Genomic DNA, 9,126 nt, shown 5'->3' with positions numbered 1-9,126 from the left:
AGGGAGTGCATCATCATAAAGGATCGTCAGCAGTCTAGTACAAAGGAGTGACTGGGTTTTTTGGGGGGATGTCTCCCTTAGTAGTGACGTTTAGTCGACGTTTTATAGGTGAAGGTGGATGTATGCCAGTTTATCTTGCACAGTTCTTTGTGTAAAGTTTTAATATTACACTTTTAAGTGTACATACTGTTTAGTTCGTTCGAATTGATTTAGCTGTTTCAACTGAACGCTTTAATAGTGAATTTGGCAGAACTAAGACAACTTAACGTACAGGAACATTTTATTAAATTCTGCCATGTAGTTTCCAATTCTTAGTTGCACCGCACTCATTATCGATATCGTTGGAAGTATGAGTGGGAGGGACGGAAAATGGCAAACAAAGTCAACGAATTATTTGTTCGGAAATGTATTTATAGTAACTAATATTATTGCACCCAATTCTTTCAAATGACAAAAAAACAACGATGCGCATTGCGCAGCTATTAGAAAAAATAAACTGTCGAGGTTTTCAGGTCTGCCCGACAGTTTCGTGTGTAACGAAAGGAGATCGAACGCGATGGAATATTTTTTCTTTAAGACAGCGCCAGCGCACAACAGGCCGCTGAGCATGGTAGAAGCGAATCCACACGTTGTCACGTCTTGGCCGCTAAAGAATAATCCTGTGGAAATTTGGATCACATGCCCAGGATATTAGGCCTAGTTATTAATTTTTGGTAATTTTGCGTGTATATATAGATGGAGGAATGCAAACCTTCAATGCCAGATTCGGGACGCAGCACAGATGACATTTCTGGGTCAAAACGTTCCTTATCGTGTTCCAATCCGTAAGTCCCGCCTTTTTTGGTGTTGAGGTAGTGCTCAATGGTAACCGGAGTTGCAACGCTAAAATAATCGATCGCGTTCTAAATTCAAAAAACAACATTTGTGATTATAGAAAAGATGATGTGGACAATTCGGAGGATAATGCTGATCCTTATACCTTTATCTTAGGATACTGGCGAGTCACTTGATCGATAATCTGCAGTCCGATGGCATTTTTCAAGGCGTTGTAGTCGTCGCCTCGTTTCTTTGCCTTCAGGTGAGACCAATTGGCGAAAAAAGAGTAAGGGATGAAAGACACGACCGATATGGTACTCCGGTCTAAAAAAAAAGTCACGGTTAATCTTTCACTTTCAATAATAAAAGATTACATTTGAAATTCGCCTGACCAGGGTATCTTTTGGCCCACGAAGGATCTTTGGCGGAGGCGGATGAAATGAAAATTGCCGGATATACGGATCGGTGCAAAAACGTTGTAAAGTAGCCTCATTATAGCCTAGTTATCTTTGAGCTCCTAAAGTAAAATTGGAATTCACAAATCACATCAGCCACCAATTAGATCTGCCTGATGCCTGAAGCGGTAGATCAATACATTATTTATTGGATGGAAGTCGGTGAAGATCCAGACATTTTGCGCTGTTAAACCGGTTAAACCCAGTTCTTCAGGAATGCCTTTGAGTCCAATGAAAACGGTTAAATTCCCCAACGCAGCTGGAAGAGAATTCGCTAACGACCAGCTGGGTGACAATTTGGCGACATTTTCCGGAAGAAGATCCTGAAACGTGTTTTGAAGACCTACAAATAATAGAAATGAATTTTTTGCGTTAGATTGTGGTGTACATTTCTTATTAGATATTTTCTCTGCCTCGTTGTGCTCTACTACCTGCATCAGAAATGACAATGGGAGCGTATAAGTCGACAGCCGACTGTTTTTTTTGGCCGACCCGTACGCCCGTCACCCGTCCGTTTTCGGTTAGAATCTGAGATACGTGGGCCTTCATGAGCACTCGGCCACCTGATCGCTCTATGACCGGGATGATTCAATATGGGATTTCCGAGGCTCCACCGACCGGATAACAAGACCCTGTCAGCAATGAAAGCAACCAATTCTATTAATTCAAATAGCCAGACACAAATAGGGCAACTGTGATCCATTTGTTTTGTCCGAACCAAATTCACAGCAGTGGGCGTGCAGGAAAGCAGCCATGGAAACAGATGCGCGATCCGCACTCACGCCATAACCTCCGGACGCCTCCGGAGCTGTAGTTGAGCAGGAACTGAAGATCGCTGTTGTCCGTTAGGCTCTGTTAAAGATCAAAGAGGAGATTAGTCTTTAGAGATCAGAATCGCACCTCAAGTCTAGGCTGCTGATTGAACATCGTTGGCTGGATTACCGTGACAACTTCTTCGATTGAGCGTTTGTTTAATACAAAGTAATCACTCAGACGACACGCGGCTAACCCAAGAAGCACATCACTTTGACGAGCCACAGTGGGAGAATTTTAAATGCATACAATCCTAGCGAGTATCCCAACGGATGGTTTGCTCGCATCAGCAGGGAAAAGAATGTTCGATGGCTTTTCTTTCGCCGGGAAACTCCTTCAGAAGTTGATTTTTCCAAGCGTCCTTTCCGGAAGAAACGCTGCAATCGCGCCGTTGTGGAGACGTGGAGTTCATGATCACACGATCAAAGCCGCTGTCTATTAAAATCAAATTAATAAATGAATGAAAATTTTATTTAATTTTAAAAATCCATCAAATGGCTGAAATTATTAGTCAGTGATGGCTAACCGAGTTGAGCCCACTGGATTTGCCCGTCAGTGATTTGTTCCACAAGAGTTCGAGTCAGAGTCGGGCGGATGAAGTTGCCCACGTAGTGAATTCCGACATCGAATTCGTAGCCTTGCTTTTTGAAAGTGTGACAGCGCCACATTTGTAGTGCTTTTCGAGAACCAACACTTTCATTCCTGCTTTGCTTAGTAGCGCTGCAGTGGACATCCCTATAGACGTTTAAGTCAAAATATGTGTCGTTATCCATAATAAGAAATCATTCGCAAGCTGCTCGAAGCGTACCTCCTATTCCGGATCCTATGACTATGGCGTCCCATTTCTTCTCAGTGGCCAGCTGCTTAGTAAACGCTGACAAGTGTAAAGCACAAAAATCAAAATGAACTTCCTACTTTACTATTATACAGGCATTAAACTAAGATCGGCTGTAATACACAGCATTTCTGAGTTGGATGAAACTATTAGGAATGTTTCAGACGGATTATTGAATAGCCTGCCTACCTCTTTTTAAAACTTCGTCGCGTTTAGTTTGGTCAATTTCCAGCGGGGTCAAAGGAGTCCTTGAATCCTCAGCAAAAGGAGACCTCCACTGCTGGAAGTGAAGAACAATTTCTTTACGCAGTATCATAGTAAAACGGCTGCAGTGATTCCAATCGCATTTGGCGCAGTTGAAAACCAAGTCCAGTCCATTTTTCTAGAGCAATGCGCTGGACACTAATCGAATAGCGACTGGGAGTCTTGTAAACTGAGCATGCTGCAGTTATTTTTCCTAAAAGTATCTCGACTTTCAAAAATGAGCAATAGTTAAACTCAATCTTGTCAAACTGGTTATTCGAGTGCAGAAAGTGGAGTACGCTCTCTTTCTTAAGGAACGTTAATTTTCTGTTTTTCGTTTCATTCTTCCTGGTGTCCGCGTATTTATATAACTCGTCCACAGATTACTGGGATTACCCATTTTCAAACTTACTTCTTCGCTAATATGGACACATAAAGATTTCCTGGTTGGACTTTAGTTCGAACTAAATTTATTGCATTAAAAACGAAACAACATGCATACAAAGTTGAAGAAAGTTGTGCCCAAACCAGGGGACGCAAAAAAGGAGAATAGAGAAAATAACTAGTTGATCGAGAATACATTCAAACTGAAAATGAAATAAAAAAGAGAAAAAAGCCATCTTCTGTCTAGTTTACAGTCAGCACTAGGCCAAAAACACTTGCGTTATTAAAGTGCCGAAGGAAACATTCAATGAATCGGGAACTTTCATTTCCAGTTTGTTTGTGTGCTTATTGCGATGACTGCAAATAAGTGCCAAAAAGGTTATGACTTCTTATGTAAAATAGTTGTATTTAAATTTTTTTCTGATTTTTGCATTTACATTTCAGTCGGCTGTTGAACTTCCAGATTCTTTTCCCTCACCGAGCAGAATTTCGAGCAAATGGCCGCGTCCTGATTTGTGGTTTCAATTGAAATTTTGAGACAGTCAATTTTTCTTTTTTTTTGTTAAAGTCGAATTAAAAAAAAAAAAGAAAAGATTAAAGCACATCAGTTAATCAACTTTCAAGAATCAAAGATTATATTTGAAATTCGTCTGACCAGAGTATCTTTTTTCCCACGAAGGATGTTTGGCGGAGGCGGATGAAATTAAAATTTCCGGATACATTCGTGAGAAAATATTCTAAACTATAGCCTCACATTCGTAATCCTTGAATTCCTAGAATAAAATTGGAATTCACGAATCACAAGAATCACCAAATAATCATTGAATCGCCTCCCTACCTTTTTTTAAAGACTTATTCACGTTTAAGTTTGGTCAATTTCCAGCGGGGTCAAAGGAGCCCTTGAATCCTCAGCAAACGGAGACCTCCACCACTGGCTGGAAGTGAAGAAAATGTTTTAGCGCACTAACATAGTAAAACAGCTCCATTGATTCTAATCGGATTTTGCGCAGTCGAAAACCAAGTCCAGTCCATTTTTGCGAGCCAGCTGGGCACTACCGCACTAGTCTATTCGCGACAGTTTTTTTGTAAACTATGAGCATGCAATTATTTTTCATAAATGTATCTCGTCATTCTCGTCTTTCTAAAATGAGCAAGTCAAATTCAATTGTACTATATGGTTTTTTTAAAAGTACTAGGCGGTACTACGAGTGCGTTCGCTTGAAGCCTTGAACCCAAACGTAACCTTTTTGTTACGGTCGTTTTCTTTCTTCCTATGCCCGCGTATTTCAAAAATAATTCGTCTATGCATTGTCCATTTTATTTTCAGACATATCTTCGCAACACAAATAAAGATTTTCTGGTTGGGCTTTCGTTCTTTAAACTATTGAAAAGATTAGGAAAAAAACCAACACAAAGTTGAAGAAAGATGTGCCTACGCCTACGCCCAGCCTACGCCGTGAAACGCAATGGAGAACAGAAATTCGTTATTGATCAAGAATAACATTACAACATTCAGAACTGAAGCTGAAGTCAAAAAAAGAAACAACCAGCTGCTTTCTGGTTCAAAATCACTAGGCTAAAAAACACGGAAGTTATAAAAATGCTACAATTAGAACATTCACTGAAGACGGGAACTTTTGGTCTTTTGTGTTTGTACTGCTGACTGCATGATAAAATAAATGGCAACAAGTTTTATTATGAATTCTGGTGTAATAAGGTAATAATAACAAGGAAAGTTAGGATGGAGTTTCGAGATATGGCAGAGTTTTTGTGTAGAGTTTAAATATACCCTACTTGAAAGTTCAAGACTCTCAAGGCTTAGCTCATATAAGCGTACTGTTTGGCTTATACGAACTGCTTTAGCTGTTTCAACTGAAGAAGTTGTTAGTGAACTGGAAGAGGTTAACGTAAAAACTTTTTATTCCATTCCGGGATGTTGGTCTCCGATTCTCAGTATACCCCAGCACTGATTATCGATATCGTTGGCGTGAGTGGAAGGGACGGAAAATGACGAGCAAAGTGAACCAATTACTTGTTAGAATATGTAATTTCGTAAGCTATTATCGTCAATTGTTTCGAATGATAAAAATAAAGATCCGAAATTATTAGAAAAATAAACTGTCGAGGTTTTCAGGCCTGCCCGACAGCTTAGTGTGTAACGAAAGGAGGTCTAACGCGATGGAATATTTCTTCTTTAAAACAGCGCCGGCGCATAGCATGCCGCTGAGCATGGTAGAAGCGAATCCACACGATGTCACGTCTTGGCCGCTAAAGAATAATCCTGTGGAAATTTGGAAACAAATGCCCAGGATATTAGTTATTAATTAATTGATGTTTCTGCGAGTATATATATAGACGGAGGAATGCAAACCTTCAATGCCAGATTCGGGACGCAGCACAGATGACATTTCCGCGCCAAAACGTTCCATATCGTGTTCCAATCCGTAAGTCCCGCCTTTTTTGGTGTTGAGGTAGTGTTCAATGGTAACCGGAGTTGCAACGCTGAAATAATCGATCGCGTTCTAAATTTAAAAAAAAAAAAACAACATTTGTGATTATAGAAAAGATTATGTGGACAATTCGGAGGATGATGCTGATCCTTATACCTTTATCTTAGGATACTGGCGAGTCACTTGATCGATAATCTGCAGTCCGATGGCATTTTTCAAGGCGTTGTAGTCGTCGCCTCGTTTCTTTGCCTTCAGGTGAGACCAATTGGCGAAAAAAGAGTAAGGGATGAAAGACACGACCGATATGGTACTCCGGTCTAAAAAAAAATATATTAAAATCACAGTTAATCAACCTAATACAAATCAAAAGATTATTTGAAATTCGTCTGACCGGGGTATCTTTTTTCCCACGAAGGATCTTTGGCGGAGGCGGATGAAATGAAAATCGCCGGATAAGGATTCGTGCAATAATTTTGTAAAACAGCCTCAGAATCGGGTTCCTTCAATCCCTATAGAAGAAAATTGAAATTTTTACCGTCACCAGTTAGATCTGCTGCCAGGTTAAGTGATAGACCATACATCATCCATTGGATGGAAGTTGGTGAAGATCCAGACATTTTGCGCTGTGAGACCCAGTTCTTCAGGAGTGCCTTTGAGTCCAATGAAAACGGTTAAATTCCCCAACGCAGCTGGAAGAGAATTAGCTAGCGACCAGCTGGGTGACAATTTGGCGACATTTTCCGGAAGAAGATCCTGAAACGTGTTTTGAAGACCTAAAAATAATAGAAATGAATTTTTTGCGTTAGATTGTGGTGTACATTTCTTATTAGATATTTTCTCTGCCTCGTTGTGCTCTACTACCTGCATCAGAAATGACAATGGGAGCGTATAAGTCGACAGCCGACTGTTTTTTTTGGCCGACCCGTACTCCCGTCACCCGTCCGTTTTCGGTTAGAATCTGAGATACGTGGGCCTTCATGAGCACTCGGCCACCTGATCGCTCTATGACCGGGATGATTCGATATGGGATTTCCGAGGCTCCGCCGACCGGATAACAAGACCCTGTCAACGAAAAATATGAGCAACAACTTATTTGTTAGCTATATAGCTGCTGGATACAATAAAGCTATACTTATTGGGATGATATTATTATCTTAACGAACCATATTCACAGCAGTGGACATGCAGCAGAGCAGACATGGAAACGGATACGCGTTTAGATTTCACGCCGAAACCTCCGGCGCTGTAGACAAGCAAGAACTGAAGATCTCTGTTGTCTGTTAGACTCTGTTTAAAAAAAAAATAAGAGAATAGATTATTAGCTTGCTTGTGACTAATATTAATATACTGCTGTTTAAACATATATCGTTGCTGCTGAATTACCCTGACAACTTCTTCGATTGAGCGTTTGTTTAATACAAAGTAATCGCTTATAAAACACGGCAAACCCAAGAAGCACATCACTTTGGCGAGCCAAAGTGGTATTGTTTTGAGTACAAACATCCCTAGCGAGTATCCAAGTGGATGGTTGGCTCGTTTCATCAACGCAAAAAATTGTTCGATGGCTTTTCTTTCGCCGGGAAACTCCTTCAGAAGTTGATTTTTCCAAGCGTCCTTTCCGGAAGAAACGCTACAATCGCGCCGTTGTGGAGACGTGGAGTTCATGATCACACGATCAAAGCCGTTCTCTATTACATCCAATAACGAAAAGAAGTTAAATTCATCAAACGGCACAAAATTATTTGTGGAGTGATGATGGTTAAATAAAAATATCCGAACCAAGTTGAGCCCACTGGATTTGCCCGTCAGTGATTTGTTCCACAAGAGTTCGAGTCAGGGTCGGGCGGATGAAGTTGCCCACGTAGTGAATTCCAACGTCGAATTCGTAGCCTTGCTCTTTGAAAGTGTGACAGGCCTAAAACAAAACCAAATTATAACCAACGCGGAAAGTTAAAACGTGTTAAAACGTCCAACCCCGCCACATTTGTAGTGCTTTTCGAGAACCAACACTTTCATTCCGGCTTTGCTTAGTAGCGCTGCAGTCGACATTCCTATAGACGTTTAAGTCAAAATATGTGTCGTTATCCATAATAAGAAATCATTCACAAGCTGCTCGAAACGTACCTCCTATTCCAGATCCTATGACTATGGCGTCCCATTTCTTCTCAGTGGCCAGCTGCTTAGTAAACGCTGACAAGTGTAAAGCAGCACAAAAAATCGAAATGAACTTCCTACTTCACTATTACAGGCATTAAACTAAGATTGGCTATAGTATACACGCAACATTTCTGCATTATAGAAAAAATTAAGGGATTGAATACCTCTTTTTAAGACTTCGTCGCGTTTAGTTTGGTCAATTTCCAGCGGGGTTAAAGGAGTCCTTGAATCCTCAGCAAAGGGAGACCTCCACTGGCTGGAAGTGAAGAAAAATTTCTTTACGCAATAACTCAGTAAAACAGCTCCAGTGATTTTAATCGGATATTGCGTAGTTGAAAACCAAGTCCAGTCCATTTTTGCGAGCCAGCTGGGCACTAGTCGAATTTAGACTGAGAGTCTTTCTGTAAACTGAGCAGGAAGTAATTTTTCGTAAATGTTTCTCAACTTTCCAAAATGAGCAAGGTAAAATCAATGGTATACCAAACTAGTTTTTTTTTTTTTTTTTAATATACTCAATAGAAAGTGGAGTGCGTTCGCTGCAAGCCAACTTATGTAACCTTTTGGTTATTGTCGTTTTTCATTCTTCCTATAGTGCCCCGTGCCCGCGTATTTCAAAAATAATTCCTCAATGTATTGCCATTTTTTTTCTCAACTTAAATCTTCGCTATCAACACATATGTAAATTTTCAAAAGATGAGAAAAAAAAATTAACGAATAGTTGAAGAAAGATGGCCTATACGTCGGGAAACGCAAAGAAGGAGAATCTAGAAAGTCGTTGATCAAGAATCATAACTTGCAGACTGGAACTGGAAAAACTGGAAAAAAAACTGGAAAAAACTGAAAAAAAAAGAGAAACAACCAGCTGCTTTCTGGTTTTAAAAAATCACTTGGCTAAAAAACACGGACGTTATCAAATGCAAACGGGAACATTCACTGGAAACTTTTGGTCTTTCAGTTTCAGGTTTTTTTGTGC

At 40.2% G+C, this 9,126-nt stretch overlaps 1 protein-coding gene and 2 long non-coding RNA genes across 4 annotated transcripts; all 3 read right to left on the bottom strand.

The window, feature by feature from the left end:
• Window positions 1–269: 269 nt before the first annotated feature.
• Window positions 270–3,359, bottom strand: LOC124199592. Of its 2 annotated transcripts, XR_006876892.1 has the most exons (11): window positions 3,109–3,359; window positions 2,893–2,958; window positions 2,611–2,819; window positions 2,214–2,519; window positions 1,990–2,123; window positions 1,703–1,903; window positions 1,412–1,614; window positions 1,209–1,333; window positions 980–1,140; window positions 752–902; window positions 271–659 (listed from the first exon to the last, which is right to left on the bottom strand). It is a non-coding gene; the product is annotated as an uncharacterized LOC124199592 (long non-coding RNA). The 2 variants fall into 2 exon arrangements; XR_006876891.1 differs by having other exon boundaries at window positions 270–659; window positions 1,209–1,614.
• A 238-nt stretch (window positions 3,360–3,597) lies between these two features.
• LOC124199594 lies at window positions 3,598–4,315 on the bottom strand. Its single transcript, XR_006876893.1, has 3 exons — window positions 4,202–4,315; window positions 3,984–4,054; window positions 3,598–3,903 (listed from the first exon to the last, which is right to left on the bottom strand). It is a non-coding gene; the product is annotated as an uncharacterized LOC124199594 (long non-coding RNA).
• Window positions 4,316–5,574: 1,259 nt separating this feature from the next.
• Window positions 5,575–8,698, bottom strand: LOC124199591 (all-trans-retinol 13,14-reductase-like). The gene is made up of 12 exons (XM_046595429.1): window positions 8,318–8,698; window positions 8,121–8,186; window positions 7,971–8,047; window positions 7,776–7,911; window positions 7,380–7,684; window positions 7,160–7,283; window positions 6,858–7,058; window positions 6,576–6,769; window positions 6,388–6,505; window positions 6,153–6,313; window positions 5,918–6,068; window positions 5,575–5,827 (listed from the first exon to the last, which is right to left on the bottom strand). The coding sequence occupies exons 1-12, from the start codon at window positions 8,505–8,507 to the stop codon at window positions 5,652–5,654; spliced, it is 1,899 nt and encodes a 632-aa protein (XP_046451385.1). The 5' UTR covers window positions 8,508–8,698; the 3' UTR covers window positions 5,575–5,651.
• Window positions 8,699–9,126: the final 428 nt, after the last annotated feature.

Source organism: Daphnia pulex, chromosome 8 (genome assembly GCF_021134715.1).
Source record: "Daphnia pulex isolate KAP4 chromosome 8, ASM2113471v1".
NCBI lineage: Eukaryota > Metazoa > Arthropoda > Branchiopoda > Diplostraca > Daphniidae > Daphnia > Daphnia pulex.
The sequence above is the reverse complement of the archived record's forward strand: the minus strand, read 5'-3'. Positions and strand labels throughout refer to the sequence as shown.